Source organism: Grus americana, chromosome 9 (genome assembly GCF_028858705.1).
Source record: "Grus americana isolate bGruAme1 chromosome 9, bGruAme1.mat, whole genome shotgun sequence".
NCBI classification, from domain to species: Eukaryota; Metazoa; Chordata; class Aves; order Gruiformes; family Gruidae; genus Grus; species Grus americana.
This window is the reverse complement of record NC_072860.1, coordinates 15647888-15670574: the sequence shown is the minus strand read 5'-3', so window position 1 is coordinate 15670574 and position 22687 is coordinate 15647888. Positions and strand designations below refer to the sequence as shown.

At 46.8% G+C, this 22687-nt stretch overlaps 1 protein-coding gene across 3 annotated transcripts in view; it reads right to left on the bottom strand.

The window, feature by feature from the left end:
* Nucleotides 1–13162: 13162 nt before the first annotated feature.
* Nucleotides 13163–22687, bottom strand: part of FGF12 (fibroblast growth factor 12) — a 226479-nt gene continuing 216954 nt past the window's right edge. For all 3 annotated transcript variants that reach the window (XM_054835896.1, XM_054835895.1, XM_054835894.1), the window contains 2 exons: nucleotides 21846–22044; nucleotides 13163–13351 (listed from right to left, as the gene is read on the bottom strand). In XM_054835896.1, coding sequence (XP_054691871.1) covers nucleotides 13233–13351; nucleotides 21846–22044 — 318 coding nt within the window. In that variant the 3' untranslated portion in view covers nucleotides 13163–13232. The remainder of the gene's footprint in view (nucleotides 13352–21845; nucleotides 22045–22687) is intronic.

Here is a 22687-nt window from a genome sequence, read left to right as displayed (position 1 = left end):
ACCAGTTAGCAGAGAAAGGAAAGTGTCTGGTTCAGAGCAAAAGCCAACCTAGGACTGTGAGTCGTTAATCTGACGGTGGCTAGAAATCTTCCACAGTCTCCTGATCTGGCTGTCCTGTCTGCGGTGAGGACAGCAGGTGCTGAGGACGTGGCCTGACACTGGGGATAAGATGATGGAGGGGCTATCCTGCTCCCCACAGCAGCAGACCTTCTGCCAGCCGTTGTCCTCACGTTGGCCGCATGCTCCCACCCTGTCCCTTGTGCCAGCGCTGGTGCTTGGCTGCCCCTGGGGTGAGTCCATTCAGGGGCTACACCAGCAAATAATTTTCTTTTGGTTCAGTGCTTTGGACTAGCTCTGAACAGGGGCCAGATGAGAGGTGGTGTGAGCATGAGGGACAGCCCCAGCCCCAGTTTGGCAGCAGCTAATTGCCAGTAAGCACCAGTTTAGCAGAATCCGAGATACGGAGACAAACTCTTTGCTGGTTTTGGACCAAACCCGACTGCAAACCCTTGGGTGGCTGGTGTGAAGATACGGCGTGAATTTGCTCTTTGGTTTCAAAGGGGATGAGCTGTCTGCAGTAAATCAGGCAGGTTTTGCTTATGACTCTTCCTGACAGTGCCGTCTCTCTTGCAAATCGTTCTGCTGTTAGGTGGCTATGGTTTCAATTCATCCAGCTTCTAACATATTTTGCTGTTTATCGGTTTAATTGCAAGGGGCTCATTGGCGTGCTATCTGACTACAGAGTGCCAATTTAAGTGTCTATAACCCTGAAAGTGCAGTGCCCATATTCCCAGGCCCAAGTCCCTCTGCCTCATGCAAGCATGCTGTGTCAAACTAGATAAGTGGGTAAATGCTAAAAATTTAGCAATTTAGCACGCGTGCAAAGCTGCCAACTGGCAAGAATCCTCAGAGCGGTAAGATGAAACATTCTGAGTTACAGAACAAAATGTCTGTGCTGGGCTACTGAAATACATGTATTTAATGTACTATTACTGAGGTTTAGTGGCAAACCAGAATGAAAGCTATTTAAACAAATCCTCGCTTCATGTAACATTGCTGTAGTCCAAGTCATTGCTCAGCATATCACGAAAGACAATATTATCCAGCTTTTGTTCAATACCAATTACTTTTCTGCTTCAAATAATAAGGAGCATTTTTCAAAAAAAAAAAAAAAAAAGGTTTTTACTTAGACATTAGAGAAAATAGAGTTAACAGACAGCAGAACTCTCTGTCTTGGGAAATTCGCTGTGAGGCAGACACAAGTATAACGAAAGTGAATGCTGATAATTTATTTACTGGGATAGTAGCATTGTTAGAGATGTCAAAATCCTGTTTTATCTGCATCTGCACAAGTAGGCTTTTTGAAAGAGTTTCCATGTTTCCAGCAGTGAGACTCTAAGTTCCCAATGAGGCTGTGAGAAGCACAAGGACTTCTCCATTGCAGTGGAGAGGAGAGCTCACGCTGGGATTTGGAGATGAGTAGTCCCCATTTGAGGAGTTCAGCCAGAAGGTCCAAGCCGGACCGGACTCCTGTGTGAACATCAGCTGAGTTGCATCATGTAGGGAATGGGTGTGAAAGTCACTTTGGCCATCTGAAAAAGGTTTAAGTGGCTGTTGGACACTAACTCTTGTAGAGGAGACAAAGTGAGATGCGACAGATCTGACGTTCAATCTGTTTTCCTCGGGCAGGTTAATCAGGAAGGTGGAAGGTGGGAGAAATGCTGCAAAGAGCCTCTGGCTTCATCAGAGGCCTTGAGCCTGCAGGGAAGAGCCTGCAGCAAGCAGCCTCTGACTGGACACCAGCCGATGCTTTGGTCTGAGGAGGGGCGAGAGCAAAATGTGATGCCTCAGCAGGTGGTGGGGCCATTTGCCGTGCAACTGTCAGGGAGGGAGAGGACAAAGCCACCTCCACTCCTTTGCCACTGCATCTGGCCAACGCCTGTAGGGCATGTGATACCGCGCTGCTCCACCGCTGTGGCAGTCAGGGGACCACGACCATTTGCTTTTAAACAGCCTGTCACCCCTCAGGTGCCCTGAGGTGCTGTAGGGCCCAGTCCCACCCTCACACCTTCCACAGAGGGTGTGTGGAGCTGTTCCTTGAAGGCAAGCCATACCAAACCAGCTATCCCTGGGTCTGTCCAAGCCCAGGGAAGCTGAAGGACAGGTCCTTTGCTGAGGGTATCATCACAGACCTCGCTATGGAGCTCCTACCACTTAAGAAATCTTATTCTAGCAAGGAATTGCATTGCATCCCATAGCAATAAAGTATATATGCGCTTAACAAACTCAAGCTCAGCTCCTTTCACAAACCAAAATAAATTGTTTCCATGCCTGCCCAGATTCTAAATTAGCAGAACAAACAGTCATTTAAAATGAATGATTTCAAGTCAGTGGAATACAAATCAGAGACTGTTTTTTTTTTTCTCACTGGAGGAATACAGTTACACCAAAAAATTGTATCTAGATTTTTCAATCTCATATAGACTGGGAAAAAGATCTTCATTATCGTGCAGTCAACAGATAATATAACCAGTTCTGGCTTCACATCTGATATGTCCAAACCTTGACAGATCATTCCCTTTGATGCCTTTACACGTAGCAAGGGTTGCCAGCTACAGGGCTCACTGTATTTGGCTCGTGTGGAGCTGGACGCAGAAAGGTTTTACCCCAGGATTCACCAATATGAGCTGTTCCTCTGCTCTGCTGTGCACTGCAGGGACCCCAGCAGCTGCAGCAAAAGGCAGTGTTCAGGTATTGCCAGGGCAGGGGGGTGCAGGAGGAAGGAGTGCTGTGGTGTCCTGTCTTGAAGGGGAGACAGAAGAGAGGGACCAGGCAACATTAGCTGAAACTTCACACAAAGCCTTTTGGAGGCCTCTCTACAGCTCTGCCCCAAATGCTCCCAACTCTCTTGAGCTGCAGCTCCATCTTTTCTGCCAGCCTTGCCAGCCGTGCTTTCCTCCGCTTGGGCCAAGAAACTGTTTTTGCATGGAAGGAGGTTAGTAGGTGATCCCGGTTCATAGTTCTTCCGAGGAAGCGTCAATCCAGGCAGGACAGCTTTTTGGAACAGGTTATAAGAGGTTACCCTCAGGCAAGTATAGATGTGTGATGAACACATTACTCCAAAGGGAGCACATAATTTGATACAGACCTTCGGAAGCATCAGTACCAAATTCCAGTTGTGCAAATTAAAACGCTGAATGCTTCAGGTCTCATTCAGACTGCTGCAAAGTCAACAGGGGTCTCTCACTGCCTCCAGTGGGGTTTTGATGTGATCCTTATTGAATAAACAATTAAGAAGTAAACACGTATAGAATCTGATTACCTGGTCTCCAGCCCCTGGATGAACTCTCTGCTGCATCATGTAAATACAACATTGGCATGTGAAATTTCAGCAACCTACAGCAGCATTTCCATTACCCAGCTGGGCACCTCTGGTCAAGCTCATCTATGACTTCTGGTCCGAAGTTACTAGTCTCTGTTATACAAAAAGTAAGACTCTATGATTTATAACTGTCCTTTCTGCCCTTAATAATGCATGATGAGATCTTTTTTACATGAACTCCAAGCAGCTGCAAGTGCCTGCACCAGCTGGCAAAACCGCCCCACAGCCACTCACCTTTTCCACAAGTCAGCGTGGCTCCAGGGCTGCCGAGATGCTGCCCTGAGATGATCCGAAGGATCTCTTTTATTTTAACAGCCCAGCTGTTTGTTATTCTGTCCAGGAGCAGTAAAGCTATCAATTGCGCAGAAGGAGAACATTTTAAAGCACACTGAACGGCAAATAATCCTCTGCTCAGGATATTAAAATATCACAAACCACAAATTTCCCAGTGTTATGACTTTGTAGCTGGCATCTGTGTGTTTTAGCACCCTGGTCTATAGACTGAGGAGGTGACATGCTCATACTAAGCCTAGGGTAAAAGGGGGTGCACAAGATAGCCTTGTGCAGTCTGCTTCCAGGCAGGAATTGCTTTTGCAGACACATTCTCTCCAATATATATTCACTTATAGTTACTGCCATGTTTGGCACGTCTTCTTCACTGTAATGGGGCTAGGTACTGCTGGATGTATCAACTAGAGCCTTGGCCAGAATGTCTGACACAGACGACCTTGTGACAGAGAGGGTGTCTGCAGCCAATTCTTGCCACATTTTTTGACCCATCTACTTTTTTTGACCATGGAATAATTGCCCTAATTGCATGCTCACATTAGGTCTTTGCTCTCAACTACTCAAAAGCAGTTTTTAAGGTGCTGGCTAAGTCAAGGTCTAAGAATTATTAAAATATACATTCAACACAAAAACTACACACACACTAATCACATCAACAAGGAAAAAGAAAAAAGAATCCCCCCACCAGAATCAAAGCAACACTATCACAACACCAAACAAGAGTGAACAATACACACAGAATCCACCTCTTGTCCCTTCACCACTATTTCACTCTCAAGCTAAGTTCAGTCAAGGTCTCAAGCCAAGTCAAGGTCTAAGGCAGCCTGACTGCAAGGTGCTCTGTTGTCATCAGAGGTTCCTGTAGGGTCAGATACATCCAGATAGCACATGTACTAGTACAAGGTGTATTACTGAGGAGGTAAGAGGGGAACAAGGCTATAGGCACAGATAGATGGGTAGATAGACAGACACACTGTCCCTCCAAAAAGAAAAACTTAGGCTTACAGTTTGTCCTTCTCAGTCCTTCAACCAGCAGAAAAATGTTGGTCACATAGATAAATCCTACAGATGTGGAAAAAAGGAGCTTCCCTAAAGATAGAAGATGAGTAGTGTCATCCAGCATTAAGGGAGAGATTTTGGAGACAAAGGAGGACAAAGTCCTGCACTTCCCTGTGGAAAGATACTGTATATGGCTTTGAGGAACACAGGAAAAGTGGTGCATAGCAAATACAAGGTCTGGATTTTAGCACCAAGAGTCGTCATGCTATTTCCTGTGATCCTCTGACACTGTGCAATCATTTTCTAGCCCTGAAAATGATGGTCAAGATTTATAAAAGGTGTAACTCATCAGTATGTGCAGAAGCATCTGCAAAATCCAGATGGGAAAATGACCTTGGCTCCTGCAGTTAAAGAGAAAATGAGGCTTGGGCCAGATTAATTCCCAGGGTTGCACATTGATTTCATTGGAATTGCCCTGAGGGTGAGTTTGATTCTTCTTAAAGTTTTCAAAACAAAGCAAAATCCAGGTAGGCAGCAATATGGAACTGATGGGGCTTTTTTGTTTGTTTTGTTTGCCAGTTTTTTTTTAGTAAAAGCTACCATGACTTAAAACTTATTCCTGCAGATCTGCAGGAGCACACAACTGTTTTACAAAAACAAGGCAAAGCCTTCACCTGGAACCAGCTCATGCTGCCTTTGGAAAGATTTCATTTCACTGATGAGCTTCTCTTTCTATTCAAAGTACCCCCAGCTTTGACTTTCAGAAGTGCATCCATTTGCTCTCTCTCTGAAGCCATCACCTGCTGATGTGTTTGCAGAAGCTTCTCCCAGGGAATGGATTTCTGGACAGTAAAATGGTTTTACTGAATTAATAATAGAGGGGCTCAAGCTGGAACAGTTGAAGTTAAATTTCTACATGGATGTGGACTGCAAGGTTTGGACATGTCTAGAGCTACGTTACTGTGCTCCATGGTAATCAGATATATCCAATACTTATCTTTTTTCTTGTTTTAAATGCTACCACTTTATAAAAGTCCCAATCAATCCTACAGACAGAACAAAATTCTGAAATAGTCCAGGTTTTGCATTTGAAAAAATTCAAGAAAAGAGATGAGAGCATAGGAATTAGAAGTTGGTTTTGGTTTAATAGGGAAAAATATGGAAGAGGAATCCAAAGATGGTGAATTTGAACTAGACCTTCTTCCATGGCAAATTTAGGTCTCTGAGTCCCCGTGGGGAGCTTTCCCTGGCAAGCTGTCGTTACACACACTGACTGCACAGTTTGAATTCAGATTTAGGTCCTACATTGTAGCCCATTGACCCTGCTAGGACAATCACTTTTAACTTGTTGGTCAAGGGCAAGTCTTGCAGTGCCCTAAATGTGAGCTTGTGAAAGTTCATTGCATACTTACGTGAAAAATACCCATCTGAAGCCCAGAGGAACTTTTGTAGATGTATTACTGAGCTGGGAATCACCAGAGTATCCATCTATTAGTGAGATAAAGTTTCCTGCTTCTGCACCAGAAGTCAATGTTTTCCCAGTGTGTTGCTCCCTATTAGTTCTGCTTTCTGTTCTGTCTGATAGCAGGAAGCATAGAAAAGAGTGGAAATTAAAAATGAAGATAATGCAAAGTTAAACACACCTCTTTTTGATCTTCAAATTGAGTTAATATGTCAAGCAAAGCTTGTGCTCTATGCACTGGCTTGCCTCTTTGTTTAACGGCGAATTGAGTGGGACTTTCACTTGCCAGGTTGTGCAGTAAGTTGGAAAATAAAATTAGTAAGAGGCAGTGTCAGAGTCACAGCGTGTAAGTGACCCCTCCGAGGCACAGTGAGATCGGAAGCTCTTTGCCTTTGCAGGCGCCCGTTATCATATGGTCAGACCGCTTCATAAGGCAAAACGTTGTGATCCTCACGACACCCCTGCGGCAGGGCTGGTTGCTGGCGGTTTGAGCCTTCAGGCACCATGGGTGCAGACTAGGAACAGCGTAACAAGAGAGCTGACATCTCTGTGTCTAGATTTTGGGGTTCCCGCTATGGGGTCGGCACAAATCAGGGTCCTTGGAAGCAGAATTGTCCAGGACATTGAGCCTTTTTTTCTTGGCTTTCCTGGCACGTCTGGAGGAGGCATGTAGGGCTGTGGGGAGGACTCTGTGAGGAGCCCCTCTGGGTTGGGCCATCTGCTGAAAACTTGAGCAGAGTACTTGGCTCCGGATCCCACTGCTGCCCAAGCAGAAACTGCGCTGCCTTCTTTGGCCTGGGATGCCCTGAGGACTCAGTGAGGACAAGGTCCCAGGGAAATGCTGACCCCTGAGAGAGGAAAACGTCACTGCCTGCAGGAGCCAAGCCAGGAGCTGGGTACAGAGACTTAAATGTCACCAAAATCCTAGTTTTGGGACTGGCACTAAGATGGAGCCACTGATTCCTTTTCTCCCTGCAATTTTTCTTAGAGCTCAAGGAATTAAAATTCACCAAAACCTTAATTTCTGAAAGACATTAAGTCTGACGTGCTTTGACCTTCACAATGTCATTTAGCTTGACTGTCTGGCCAATATTTTCATCCTCCCCTGTGCTGCCCCTTCATTTTTGTATCAAGCAATGAGAAAGAAGGGTAGTAACCACCTACCTAAGATGCAGATTACACACAGGGTTAGCACAGCAGAAGCACACTGCCCTCTTCTATTGGCTCTGCTCAGTATTTAAACTGAGATATTTAGTTCCCATGGGGAAAATTGTACTGGAATAGAAAAAGGCACAGCATGCAGCTATTATTGGGGCAGTGATTGTAATGAGCATGGAAAATGGAACAATATATAACCCATTCTTAATAGACTCTTGGGAGGGTTATCCTCTGCTTCTCCTCAGATCCCATACCCAGACACTTTTTTTTTCATAATTGGTAATGCCTTTTTTTCTTTTGAGAGCCCTGATCCATTTGTATTGCTCAGTAAATATTAATGGCATTTCCCAAAGATTAATTATCCCCATGCCTGCACCAGAGTGTGGTTTGAATAAAACAATGCCCCTTTTGTCTTTCCAAGCAGCTGTTTGACCAGAGTTCTTGTCCTTTCCGGAAGTCCGAAAAGGTCAAATCTTTCTGCACTGATCCTCCAGTTGCCTCAGGTGGGAATGCTCTGGAGCCTGCGTGGGCTCCTTGCACCATAACACTGATCCATAGTGTTTGCACTGGTGAAATGAGCCTTGGAGCCATGCTGACCTAGACCTCCTTTGCTAAAGAGAAGGTGCCTGAAGTCCAAGAGGTAGGCAGGCTGGGAAGATGTCCGACTTTCTGTGCATGCAGCCGGCAGTTATGCAGGTATCATGAAAAGAAATGCTCTGTCCTCAAATGGTACTTAGCTTTAACTTTGTGGGTACAGAGATTTGGGTAGGGTTAGGATGTTGATATGCTTAAATGTGATGCTAAAAATGATTCAGCCTGGCTATGGGATTTTTTTTTTTTGATCCTTAACCAAGGTGTCTAAGAAGAACATGGGGAAATTGGTTGATGCCCTGGCTGTTGCTCAGCAGTCAAAGCAGAGCAGTGAAGCTTTACTCCATGCTGGTGAGGAGGCCTTGCTGCCTTTTCCTCTGTGGAAACAGCTTTCGATCACCCTGAAGGCTGAAGCATTGGTGGTGGGAGAGGAAAGATGTGAATGCCATGGAAACCTCTCTGCTTGGCTGAGGAAGTGCAGTGGTTTGTTTTTTTTTTCTTTTTTTTTTTTGCTTTTATGCATATGTGCTTGCAGTGGGTCATCCCATAGCAGCAACTAAAGCTTTTGTTCCAGTTTTGGAGAAATCTGGCCCTGAAGAGACTCACTTTTGTCTTTTCTTGTCTCCTCCCCGACCCCCCCCTCCCCCGACCCCCTGATGCAAAATGACATACAAACTGAGCCCTGCCATCTAGGACCAGGGCTAAGCTACGCCACAGTTAACAGAGGTCTACTGTCGGACATGTTTTGGGGGCAATGTTCCCCCCATGTTAAAAGTGGTGGTTTTAGTGTATGCCCATTAGCAAAGGTTGGTTTTGTTTTCTGTAACTAATGATAATTCTGACTCTCCTTTTTTTTTAGGAACTGTAGTCCTCAAAAACACTTTTTTTTTTTTTTTTTTTTTTTTTGGTGTGTCTACCATAATATATGCCACAGCTTTGCCGGCACGAAACCAGGAAGGATGGCACACTTCTTTTTCTACCAGCGCTGATCAGCCTGGGGCGCTTATACCAACACTTGCTTCAGCTTTGCTCAGAGAGTACAGCAATGATGTCTTTCTGGGGCAGTAACACAGTGCACAATCAGTACAGTTTAAGGTGTAAAGTGTGGCCTGCGACAGCTTGAAGGATTGTGTGGGGCTCTATCAGCCAGACCCTATCTGAGCGCAAACAAACCAAAAAAAAAAAAAACCAACACTGTTGTTGACAGACAGCTTTCATAAATTGCTTTGTTGAGCGTCAACTCCACTTTACAGCACGTTGTCACATGCCAGTGCTGACACTTGTGGCATAACTTGCTGGCACGGTATGGCATGCTTGTCATGCTGCTGTCTTTTTCTGCAATTCCCCCCCCCCCCCCCCCCCCCCCCCCCCAGTAAATTCCTGATGGTCCAAACTGGAGCCATGTTATCAGGTTTTGCCCTTGATGCATAGGTGAGAGGAGCATGTACTGCCAGAACAGTGCCAACCGCACAGTTAAAAACCAAACTGGGGGAGGGGGGGAGCTTTAAATGGACCCATATTTCTGTGCTGTGAAGTGTTTTCTGCTGCTGGACTTCTAACGTCCTTCCGTAGCAGCATCTGTTATTCGGAGAGCAAAGGTTTGCTGCAGACTTAGCAGGGTAACAGTTACCGTGGGCTGGGTGAGATGAAAACATCCTTCTTTTTTATTGGTTACTTTTCTTGGCCATTTTCTGTGCTAGATGAAAGGAATTTGTCCTGCTAGTATCACATGTACGTTAGACAAGGGTTGTAGTCACTGTAATGGTAAACTGAGTCACAAAGCTCCCTAAATATTTGTGGCATGTGTGGCTAAAGAAAGAAACGAAAGAGTAAAAAACAAAAAAAAAAACAAACAAAAAAAACCAAACAAAAAACCACCACCAACAACAACAAAATAAAAAAGCAACAAACCATGAAGCCCTGCATGGTCCCTGCCAGCTGTGGGTCTCCCTGGGCTATCCCAAGCATCTGGAGGGAGCTGGGCCACCCAGAGCCAAGCAGCTCCCAGTCAGGAGCTGGTGCAGGTGGACACTGTGGAACTGGGCTGTGCAACCTCACTGGTTTTTCGGCTGTCTTGATGTCAGGAGTCTGTGCATTACACCACGAGCTGATTTTTTGCGTCTTCCATAGCGGTGACGAAGCACACCGTATTTCCTAAGGTGCGGGGGAGGGGTGTCATCATAGTTTATGCCACCATATGTGGCTCACGGTTTGCCAGGGCCAAGCAGGCAGCAAGGAAAGCCAGTCCATACGTACGACACATGGTGGAAGACCTGCTCTGAGGTAGACAGACTCTGGGTGTGAGCAGGATTAATTAGCTCTCATCACAGGCCAGCTCAGTGAGTGTTGCATGGTGGTAACTCAAACGTAATGGACCAAAGGAATAGATTATTTTAACATTTAGGCCTGAATGTGGCATTTCCAGGGACTCTTGCAATGATTTGGCCAAAGGAAATTACCAAGGCAAAAGCCCAGTGTGGGAACTGATGTGTGAGACACACAACACAAATATAAGCACATGGCAGGACTGGATCTGCTCTTGCCCATGGCTTTCTGGGGTCTTAGGCAGTGGGTGTCCTGCACACAAGGTCGCAGCAATTTTTGGTCTTTCATGCTGGATCTGCTTTAGATGCCATCAGTGACCTTGCAAGTTGCCCATGGCTGGGACCAGAAATGGCTTGTACGCAGATGTGCCATTGATGCTCGCTGCTGCAGTAGGTGCTGGGCTTTCCCCGCGCCCAGGAGGGCAGCTGAGAAAGGCTGTGGCTCCGTGCCTAAACCATGGCCTGGGTGTTTGGTGGCTTGATTAGTTCAGGGACCTGCTAGCTCAACATGTTGGGTTTGAGGCTGCATTTCTTTGAATTTGCATCTCTCCAGAGAGTAAGCAGCCCCCACCCCTTAATTTGGGGTGCTCTCTAGTTTGTGAGGGAGCTGAAACGTAAGCAGGGGATTGTATCGGGTGGGGTGTGTATTCCTAAACTGAACATGTATTAGCATTGTGGGACTGGAGGCTCTGCGGAGGGAGCTGGTGCTTGCTGTTGGCAGGCACTGGTGCCCTGTGTCCCTGCTGCCCGGAGGGGCTGCCCATGGGTGCAGCGATAGGCACAGAGCCATGGTAAGAGGCGCTTTATTTCAAGATTTCAGCTTTTCAAAATACAAAAGGACATGCTTGAAATTCATTCCTTCACGCTGATCCTGGGAGCCTTCCATAACCTTGAAATTTGGCTCTCTCCTTAGCCTTCCCCTGTGCCCGTACAGAGCCGCCCACCGAGCCGTGCCGCACACCAGCGCTGGCGCGTGCCGTGGGGCTGGAGGTGCCCGGGTCAGCAGCCGCTTTGCAGGAGCATCGTGGCCAGCTCAGGCACTCCCCGTCTCCCACAGCCACAGCAGCTTTGCAGCGTGTAGCCACTGGCCAGCTGAGGCATTGGCCACGACAGCAAAGAAACCTCAAGAATTTAGGCAGTATTTGGCATTTCACGTGTGCTCCCAATTTATGACCGCCACAAACACCCTCAAGTGGCTTGTAACAGCAACACTTTGGGCTGCGTCCCCTCATATACTGAGCCATTCCAATGCGTTACCCCTCTCCAGACCCCTGGGCATTTTGTTATTCATTTGCTTTTCCACTCTCACAGGAGCTATAACCACAGTCTGAGCAGCAAAAACTTCCCAGGCGCCTCAGCCAGGGCAACGCCTGGTTTTGTAACAGCAACTGTAGCACCTCTGGGATGTGCTGCCGCTGCCTGCACGCCCTGGGTGCCCAAAGAGCCCAGAGACTGAAGTTAACGTGAGTGGGCAGAGAAAGGGCATCTCCCCATATCACCCTGTTTCAGTACCAGCCATGGAGCAAGGGGGTGTGGGTCACCGCTGACCCCCAAACTACGAGGAGAGAAAGCGCCAGACAGGGAGAGACCTGCAAATCCCCACCAATGCCCTACTTGCTGCAGGTGGGCTCGGTGCTGAGCATCTCTCACCCCACCGCCCTCTTCCTTGCCTTTGCCTATCATCTGCCTGCGAATGCATTACCCCTGAAGTGCTTCTCCAGCATCCGCAGCCCCAGCACTCGCAAGACACATACCCACACCCATACCCAGGTCGCTGCAACATCTCAGGGGTTCTCAGCCCCTAACGGGCTTGGTGGCAGTAAGGCTTTAGAGGGGTTTGTAGTCTCGGCTTTGAACATGTGTAAAATGGGTTGTGTGTGGAGCCTTAACATGTAAGCTGGTGGAAGGCAACAGCAGCACCTCCTCGCCCTGGCACAGCTGGACACGCACAACCACCCACATTCCCCTGCAGCTGCCCCCTCCTCGGTGCACCCCACCTACTCCCCCCCCACCCCCCTCTTCCCTTCCCATCGCTGAAATCCCTGCCACCCCCTCACATAGCACATGCCTCATCCTTTCCATTTGACAGCAAGGATTTCAGTAGTGCTTCTTGCTCCATTTCATATTTTAAAGCAAGCAGCCATCCCTCCTTCCCTTTATCTTCTAACTCTTCCCTAATAAATATGATCACTTCATCCTGCGAGACCCGAAAACCCATTTCCAAAGTTCCCCTGGCAACTAATACAATAAAACAAGCCTATAAATATAAATAATTATGATAAAAAGGCATAAAATGCCAGACTTGGGTCAAACATACTCACACAGTGACACTAGCAACAAATAACCTCACAGTGTTTGAATGTAGATGGAAAAAGCTGAATACAGAGTAGCTAGTTTGTTGCCCATAACTGTCAGACTCCTAATTCGGACAGGCCATATTTTATTGATAGCAGAGCAAACACAGTCATAATCCATCCCTACCTTTCCTGCTTTGTGAAAAATCCCATCCATCCCCAGGGAAGCCGGGATGGACGAAACAGTGGTGTGAACGTGAGGTGAAGGTATAAGACAGAAAGCACAGTCCCAGGCTGTGTTTCCCACGTGTTTCTCGCACATCATATGCTAAGTTCAATTTTCCAAAAGCTTTGTTTTATTTTTAAAGGTAACATCTTTATTATTATTATAATATTTATTATTTGTTGTTATTATTATTATGCAGAGATGAGATTTTTTTTCCCCCTTTGATCACAGAGCAAACAGTTTGCTTTTGAAAATGTTAATGGAGTCCTGATTTAAAACATTTTTTTCTTCACTTTTTTTGTTGTTTTTGTTTTTTAAAACGTTGCAACAGGCAGGATCTGGGATTTGATTTCTTCGTCCTACACAAAGAAAGATTCCGGAGTTCGGACTCCTAGCCACTACCGGTAGGTCCTGCCTTGCTCAGTTGTCGTCTCAGTGTGGTTTCGCCAGGTGGGGTGGGTAGGTGGGTGGGAGGGGAGGAGTTGGAAGAAGGGAGGGTATTTGTCAGCTATGTCGAGTCTTGGTTAACAACTTTGCCTCCATTCATGGTTGGTGTCCCTGAACTTTTTCTTGAGCGTCCTTGTTTTTCTCCAATTTCATGCAGCGATGGCTCTCTGTACATGCACACTGCGAACAGAAAAGATGCCCGTTAACAGCCGTGAAGTCACAGACATTAGTGACCATAATGAATTATTTCTTTGTATATGAGGCTGAAATTCCAGCCCCAGTGCAAACACACCCCCACTCACAGAAACCTCAGTGACCCAGCAATAGATCCTGTTACCAAGCAGGATCGGTTACCTGCCCCTGCTGCCAGTCAGGTCCTCCTTCTGTCTCTGGATCTTTCCAAAGACACAGATAGAAACAGGGAATGTCACACAGATAAATTTCTCTAGGCTTCCTGTGTTTTACTGCTTTTTCATGTTATATTCATACATATAAAACACACCGTGTATTGTCTTGAGATGCTGATTATCATCTAATAATAGGTCCAAGAATTACCTGGTCCTCAGTCCTTAACCTCCAACAAGAAGCCCTTGAGAGTCTTCAATCAAAACTACGCTTGTATCTGAGCCATCCAAGCCTTCTGGGTGTGAAGCTCTGGATCTGGAAGCGGTGACTCAAGCCCATTTGGCTCCTTTGGCCAAGAGGTGAGGTCTGCTCTCAGCACTTCTTAGTTTTTCCCCTCTAAATCAAGATAGCCAGCCAAGTCCAAGGCTGTGAGCTGACACACGGGGATGAGTTCAGTGACAGCAAGCCAGGAGCCATCTCAGCTCTGCGTGGTCACCTAGCAGCACCTGAGAACGGGGTGGATGGAGGGCATCTTCTCTCCAGACCCTGGCTAAGCAATGTGTGCCCTATAAAAATGTACCTGCTGGAGCCCAGACAGCCTGGGAAGGCGGCGTCTGCCCAAGACATGGCACATCACCATGTCCTGTGCAGCATAAAGCATTTATCTAACTCACCAGGTGGACTAAGTCCTCATGGCTGTCCTCATGCCGTGTGAGGTGTGCCAGAGCAGGGGCACACGCTGAGCGGCTCAGCGTCTCACACCAAAGGGAGCATTTCTGATGAGCTCATTGCAAATGTGGTGGGGTGTAGATGTGATTGAAATAGTGAGGCATCTCAAGGGCAGGCACATTGAAGTTGAGAATGTGAGGTAGGTCCAGACCGCAAATGTCACGCCTGGATCTTTGCAAAAATTAGGATAGAAACGATTGTGTACTGCTTCATTTTGTAAAGCCATCATGTCACAAACAACAGCATAGAACTCAAACACAGGGGACAGAGCCCATCAGGTTTTCATTCCAGGTAATCAACAAGAACAAAATTTCAAAATTTATCTGAAGAAATGAAAAAAAAAAAAAAAAAATAACCCATATATAAAAAGGCAATGTAAGTACTTATATTTATAACCTCCCCTGATTTGCAAATAAATCCTGGCAATTAGAGGCAGGCTGCAAATGACATTATTGCTCTGCATTTTACTCCTAGCTAGATAAACAGTTATAGCAGTGTGCAACAATACAGGACAGAGATAAAGTGCAGTCAACTGTGTATTAATAGGAGGGATATTGCATTGAATATATCAGCAGTGAAAAAATATTACTTTTCCCATAGAGCATTTTTCATGCAAGGCTTTCAAAGCAGTTTAAACACACCCACTAGCTGGGCCTCCCAGCGTGGCTGCAAGGCAGGTACCAATCTGCAAACTGTTATTGCTACTGGAGCCATTTTTTGATGACAATGAGAAAAAAAGAGAAAATGAATGACTTGTCCCATGGGTCTGGGCCAGGATGAGCAATGCCAGGACTGCCCGTCAGCTGCCCAGACTATCGGTGCTGTCTGAATGGCGCAGAGAAAGCGTGTAGCGAGGAGGTAACAGAAGAAAAAGGGATCCCACATCCCCTTTCAGCTGCTGAGCAGCACCCCATACCTTGGTGAGTGTCACTCAACAACCTGGTGACAGTGAATTTGCCTGCTGTGGAGAAGCACCTCGTAAAAGCGTGAATAACTATGAAAAGGTTAATGCCTGAGAAAAACCTGTGCCCTTTGATTTCTCAGCCTGAGCTGCAGAGCCTTTTGATGACACTGCGGACGCACATCACTTCTGTGACTGACCTTATTCTCTGATGTGGTGTTTGCCCAGCAGAGTTGGGTATTTGTGCCAGTGCTTCCCCAGTGCCCCAGGCATCCCATATACAAAGTTCTGCCTCAAGTGCAGTGTCATCTTCACCCTGACCTCTCTGGTCCCAGGCTGGAGCTGTGGAGCGACCTCCATGAGCTCTTCCCCCAGGCAGCTGCACATACTAAGCTCATCACAACCTGCATCCATCCCCAATGCCCCATCGGGTTGGGCCAGATGCTTAACCACAAGGGCTGAGCCTGAGCAAAGCCCGCAGCAGCAGCACCATGGCACGTTGCCTTTCCTCAGCTCCCTGCCTTGCGCTATGGCCTTTGGGCAAAAATGTTGAGCTGCTAACAAGGCCCACAGAGTAATGAATATAAATCAGGCTACAGAAGTAAACAACATTCGCAGCAAAAAATTAAGGAAACCCTGTACCTAGCAAGCAAATAGGGCAGGAATTATAAGTTTATCTTCCAGTCTAGTGCATGATACAAGTACTGACATGGGGCATGGCTGGAGGCTGCTCACATTGTGCATTTCAGACAGAACTGTCAAAGCTTCTGTACTAGACAGGTTGTGCCAACGGACCATGCCAGAAAATCTGTAGCAGCATAGGACAAGCGTATTTCAGTATTTAGATACACCTACAGCAACAGCGTACACAGTATTTATATGGCATCACGCACAAGATGACGCCTGGATATTCCCCTACATGAAAGACTTGTACGCGTGTGCCGAGCTATGGCCGTCGCTCAGCAGCGGCTGCAAACCCGCGTGCACCGTGACACGCAGGTGTGTGTGCAGACAGACACACGCACGGTCCTTTTAAGGACAGTGTGACATGTTGTGCAACACAGGCTCTTGGACTGCAGTTTGTTACTCCTTGTACTGAGGAAGCTTGAGCATGACTCATGCGCGGAGATGTTAGTCATGGACCGGGGAGGGCGGGTGTTTGCAAATGGACTGTTGTGAGCGCTCAGATCTTCCCAGCTTTAAAGTACATCTTTGTGGTTCAGGACTAGAACCAGTCACTGACAGGTGTGTTTGGGGTCCCCGTGTGTGTATGTGTGTGGGTGTGGGGGAAGGTATACTGTCTCTGTCACCTGCATCAAGGTAAACTAGCAGCAGCGTGACAGTTGGCATGCCCAGACGCTTGGGACGTCTGTTGGTGCACACAGCACAAGGCAGCTTTGGAAGGATGAGCAATTTGGCTAGAACAAGAGTCCCCTCCTTGCTTTGCCTTGCTTCTCCCACCCACCCACACCCACACACCAAGCCAAATACAGCCCTTAATGTCTGGAAACCAAGCTAATGCTTTGGAGCTTCAATCAGATAATCAGCTTCTATGTCCCAGATTCTAATCAACACATCCATATTCATGCCTTAATTGGAAAGCGCCGTTAGCTTGATCTGCTGAAGATCCACAGGCATAAATGGAAGGTGGTGAGCAGCAGTGGAGCTGTGCCCACAGACGGTTCTTGCGGCTTTTGATTCTCTGCTTCCCCACTAACCAGCAGTGCCTGCTGTTCTCATGCACACGGAAACAATTTTGCATAAAGAAACAACTCACAAATTAGGCAGGAAGGAGCCTGGGGTTACAAGCAAGGGAAAGAGGGCGGCAGGGAGCATCCTTCCCAAAAGTGAAGGCATAGCACTGGCACACCACCCACACAGTGAAACCAAAATCACCCTGTGTGGCTTCCCTGGGCGTCAGGGACTGGCTGAGTTAGGGAAGCATGCACCATTTTGTGTCCTGATCCTAGCGTTTCTCACTGACATCGCTGCCAGTTGAGGAGGTTGAGGAGATGCAATAAACTCCATTTCCTTTCTCTAGAATACAGCAAAAAGCTTAATAAAGGACCTCAGATACATCTTATCCATTCAGCTTCACTCCTGCCTTTCCCTGCCCCAAACCCTAGTGAGTTAGGAGGAACCAAACATTTTCCAAGTTGCTGTTTAGCACGTAGTTAGCCCTGCAGGATCACAACGTGCCCTGATGGCAGCCTGGACCGGTGTCTGCGCAGGGCTGGGCACGCAGCAGGCAACCCGGGAGACAGGCTTGGTCCCTTGACGGATGCCACAGCTCCGGGTGTCGGTATCTGCAGTAGTGGCTGCATTAGCTAATGCTTCAGTGGAGAGAATTAATTGTCTGAGCAGCAGCTAGGGGCAGGAGGGAGCAAGTGATTACGCACCCTCGTTTTCTGCCTCTAATTACTGTGTTCTAAACTTGGTCCCAGCTGATGCATTTCAGAGGCATTTGAGCTCGCCGTCTATCTGGCGGCTAAACGTGCAGGATGCTGCCAGATGGAGTCACAGTTTGTTCAGGTAAGAGACACAGCATAGGATGACAAAAAGCCAAGCAAAAGTATGGTTAAAATACATTGCATTTCCCATCTAATAAGATGATTAGGAGTTTGATAGATGAACAAGTGAGTTAGTGTGGGATTGAAAACATACCAAAGTCTGCCCACTTGAAAGACAGACCCAAAAGATGAGCTGTGTTAACAAAGATTAATAAAGAGTGTGAAGTTTGTTGTTTGTTTTTTTCTTAAAAAACACTTTTTAGGCTGTTTTGTGGATTAAGGTGACACCTTTGAAGCATTTTCACTAGGCCGACCACATCTTCCTACTCAACCGTGTCTTGTACTTCTTTGCAACATCTGAGGACTTCGCTTTAACAAAACTGGGATGTTGCATTCCTGACAAAACACACTGGGAAAGATCTGGCTGCTGTTCCTTGCGCACCGATGTTCACCAGTAGTAGTAAATGCATCAGGCTAGTCGTTAACAGGTCACCTTCATATCTGAGACCTGTTCATGTCACAAGGGCGGAAGCACCATGAGTTTGGAGTTAGGGGCAGCTCTGCTGACTCAGATGGAGGAAGAGTCGTCTTCTGCTTTCGGTGGCCAGATTTGCCACCCCAAATGCATTCTGACTTGGGCCAGCTGAGAGATGAAATGTAGCTCTTTTGGGAGAGCAATCTGGAAATGATGTCTTCAAGGAGAAGGAAATATAAATAACAGAGCATATCCACAATAAGCATCTGATAAAATTCTCAAGTGACTGGAAAAGTCTCCTGTTGTTTGAGATGGGTTTGGATATTTCAAAGAACAAGAGGCACCGTGGATGGTAGTGTTTGTCCAGCTACAGACACTTCAAGAGACTGAAATTGCTTTAAAAGATTGCTTGGTGTCCAAGTGACAATTATACTCAAGCTAATTTCTTGTGTAGTCTGGTTCAATCTATATGTCTGCACTTTAAGGGCTCATTTAGCTTGAATGATCAGTGATCAGAAATAAAAATATCAAAAGGAATGTGTTGCGTATGTGTGTTTTTAATGAAAACTGGCACCACACAGTACATTAGCTGCTGCCTGCCAGGCTGTTTGCCTTGGCTTTGCCTGTGCACAGATGGGAGGGGAACTTAACATTTCCCCTGTTATTACTTAGTAAGTTTTTTGTGCTTTTATATTGATTAAGCTTAATGCGATTTCCAAAAACAAACAAATCCTACCTACACTAAACCAAAACCACCCTCCTACCAACTAAACCCCAAAGCTTTTCCAACTGGTATCTAGTGACTTTCATGCAGAACACCTCCAGCATCCTGGCAATCTACAGGAGTCAAAACACTGTGGGAATAGCACAGCATAAAGCTGTAGCTGCTAAAAGCCACAGAGAACACACATACGTACACAGATACCACTGTATATATATGTACATGTACATATATGTTGTCCTTAGAAATTATCTGGGAGGTTATTTCATATTTATTTATTAGTTTACTGCCCATTTGCAACTCCAAGGAGAGGACTTCTGAATTCAGAAAGCAGTATGAACGAACAGGAGTCAGTGAGTTCCGGGAGCAATCTGGGCTTTTTTGAGTTGCCTTTCCCTGCAAACGCTCTCTTCACTAAGCTGCTGCATAATTTTTCTGCACACGGCAAACAACTGGGAAGTTTCAGCTCCGAGATAATTGCCATTGAAGTGGTGGGTGAAGTGATTCCTAGCAATGTACGTAACACCTCTCCTTCCCAGAGGACCAGATTCCTCCTTGCATACGTTACTGTGTCAGCTGTCATGTGGCAAGGCAAATGCTGGTGGTGGTACTGGAGCAAAAGGAAACCTGGGTGCGTTAATGCAGACGGAAGCTGCAAAGTACTGGCCCGAATAAGCAGCAAAGCCCGCACCCCGGGGCACGCCACAGCATTTAGCAGAAGGGACATGCAGATACAGCAGGGGAGTGCTTTGAATACTTCCTTAGAGTCATGACAAAGAGAAATAAGCTGTTAAAAACAGGGAAGGAATTGCCCCTTCTCTATAACACCTCTGCTTGCAAGCTCTGCTCGCAGAGACTTTGATGGATGCAGCACAGAGAAGTCACGTGGAGCTGAGCGCATTTTACTCCAACCCTCCCCACAAGCCTCTGCTACCTACAATGAATCTTCGGCTTGGGCACAGAGTCCTCCGTCTGGAGTCACAGTCCCAGACAGCTGAATGCTTTGGGAAGCTGACACGTGCCTCGGCTTGGGAGACTGCCAGCTCTTTGATGCAGCAGCGCTCACAGAGGCTGACTGCAAAGCATGTGGAGGAGGGAAGGGGTGGAGGAGCCCTTAATTTGGCTGCCAACTTCCAAAGCGCTCGCTCGGGAGGTTATATGACAGCTGTGATTGAAGCAAGCGTGGGAGTATGCAACTGCAGGAAAGGGAAGCTCTCGGGATGGGCTGGGTTTTTCAAAATGAAAGCCAGAGCGGCATTTGCTGCAATGAGAACTCCGCTGTGGGTCAGGCACCTCTATTAAGGCAAGGCTTTCCATGAGGAGAGCCAGAGGAATGGCCTAGTTTAATGCACGCAGAAGACAACTATTGAGCCATTCAGCAGACACCACGCACGCTACATCAAAAAAGAAGCTCGGATTCAAAGGAACCCACTGATCAGTGCCAACACCCAGCCAGGCAGCAAAGAAATACCAGAAGGAGCTGGAAACCCAACTGTGAAATCCAGCACTTGCAAAAGACTCTCCTCCCAGCCAAGGCAGAAGAGGAGGAGACAGAAGAGAAGCTGGTGACCAACCCCATGCCTGAAGCAGGCCCTGTTCCTTAGCAAAACTCAACGAGAGTTTAGGGCACCGATCCCACTAATGCCTCAGATAAACAAGAAAAAGCTCCCAGCTGCAAAAAAGCTGTTGAAAACAAGCATAGGACAAGAGGCTCCAGGCTATTCTCTGCTCTTCCAACATCTTCATCTCCTGTGCAAAGGCCAGAGTTAGTCTGTCAATACTGAGTTTAATTTCTCTCATCGTGCTTTGTTTCAGTGGTCCAACAGATGATTTCAGTCTGTCTTCCTGAACTGGCCTTTCACTCATGCACACACCCGCCCTCACACTTGTCTGCCCCTGCGCCTTAGCTGGGAAGCTGTTAAAACACCTACTAGTGCATGGACTTAGCTGTAGCCTCCACCACTTGTGAGTGTTACCTGTTGGGAAAGCATCAGTTCATGCCTTCTCCAGGTATCCAGCCCTGACCCCGCAGCCAACATGGGGGTAGCGAGAGGGGGCACAGAGCCATGCGGCCAGCCCCAGGCTGCTGCGTCCCTGAGGTGGCCACTGGCAGGTCTGAGATGGGGTCAGAAAGGTGTACCTAGTTTGGGGATCAAAAAGTAGTGCTTTTTCCAAGCAACAGAAAGAAAGAGGTCTCCTTGCTTCCAGAAGGAAGTTAGTACCTGTTAAGTACTAGGCTCATCACAACTACATCTCTCCATTTATCAGGGACCAGCCCATAAAAAGCAAAATGACCTGGCACGAGCCTGGGGCACACTTCAGTAGTGTACAGCCAGCAGCAGGAGGGCAAAACTTCAGCTCCATGACTTTCACCGAAGCCTCACGCTGCAATGAAAACATATGGCGTGGCAGCATCTCATCTAACTTTGGACATCTATGATAAGGTTTCTCTACCCCCCAGTGACTATGTCCTTACATATGAGAAAAAACAGATTTAAGTCATCTTAGGGTGGACATATAAAGTACACCCACAGCTGTGCTGGTAGGACCCGTTTCTCTTCTGTTACTATAAAGTCAAAGTCTAAAATCAGGTGAAACAAATCCTATCTCTACTGACTCTACATGGGACTGGAAACCCACTGAATGGTGTTGGGAAAATCCTCACAGAGAACCCAACGTCATGGTCACTGCTGGCCACTCGAGGGCTGCTTTCCTTTCCCAGTAACTTCCCATGTTATTGGGCTTTTAAATTCATCCTTTAGCACCCCAAAGCTGAGAAACCCCTTTGGGACGATGTGCAAAGTTTATTATGTGGGAAGAAAAGCAGATGAAACACTAAGAGTGCAGCCCAGCACCTTTCTGAAATTGTACAAATATTGTCCTTGATTTCTGGTCTTGCAGCCCAGCACCCACATCCAAGAAGCCCCAAATCTGCAGAAGGAAACTCCCCCTCCCCATACTCCACCGATGGAGGGAGCGGGCAGATTCCATACCTTCAATGGGTTTGGGTACAAAATGTGATGAGGGTTTGGTTTTTTTCACTCGGTTTCCCTTCATAATTTGACCTTCTTTATTGAGTCCCAGGAACCACGCTCGTCCGGATTCTTGCTGCCGGTACAGCGTGGAAGAATAAATAACGTAGTAATTTTCAAAGACAGATTCCTTAAATTTGCACTCTGGTGTGAAAACATCCTGCAGTGAGAGAGAGAGAGAGAAGAAAAAGCAGTGGAAGGAATTAATCACTGATCTCCTAAATTAGGCATCACTGAGTGATACACGACGGTCACGCATTGCAGTTAGTTTAACAATAGAAAACAACAGGCATCAGCAATACTAGCTCCCAGCAATAACACACATCTAGAAAACTCCCCACTGAAAGGGGAGGCTCTCCTTCCCTGGCAGAGCTGTGGTTTGCAAAGCAGCCTACAGTGAACGGGCGTGAAAAATGTGCAGGAAAACTCAGGAATTTGCCAGGATTTAGACTGAAATACTAAGCAAAATAAAAAAAAGAGAGTTACAAAGCAGAGAAAGCCTTGCTGCTCATCTGCTGCTCCCAATGCCTTCCCCTGGCTTTGTTCTTGCCTTGCCTGTGCTGGGCAAGAAATGCGCGATGGTCGTTGCCTAAAACATTGAATTCTTAAGGGCAAAAGGTGGTTTATTAAGTGGACTCAGAGAAACGGGAGTACAAAAGCAAGCAAACTATTTATTTATTTTCAAAAGCAACAGGAGGAAATGCTGGCACAAAGCCTGGAAGTCTTTCAATAAAGAGAAGGAAGTAATTTTAAAGGTTTCTGACACAAATATTTCTTCAGATACCAAGAACTGGTCCCACACT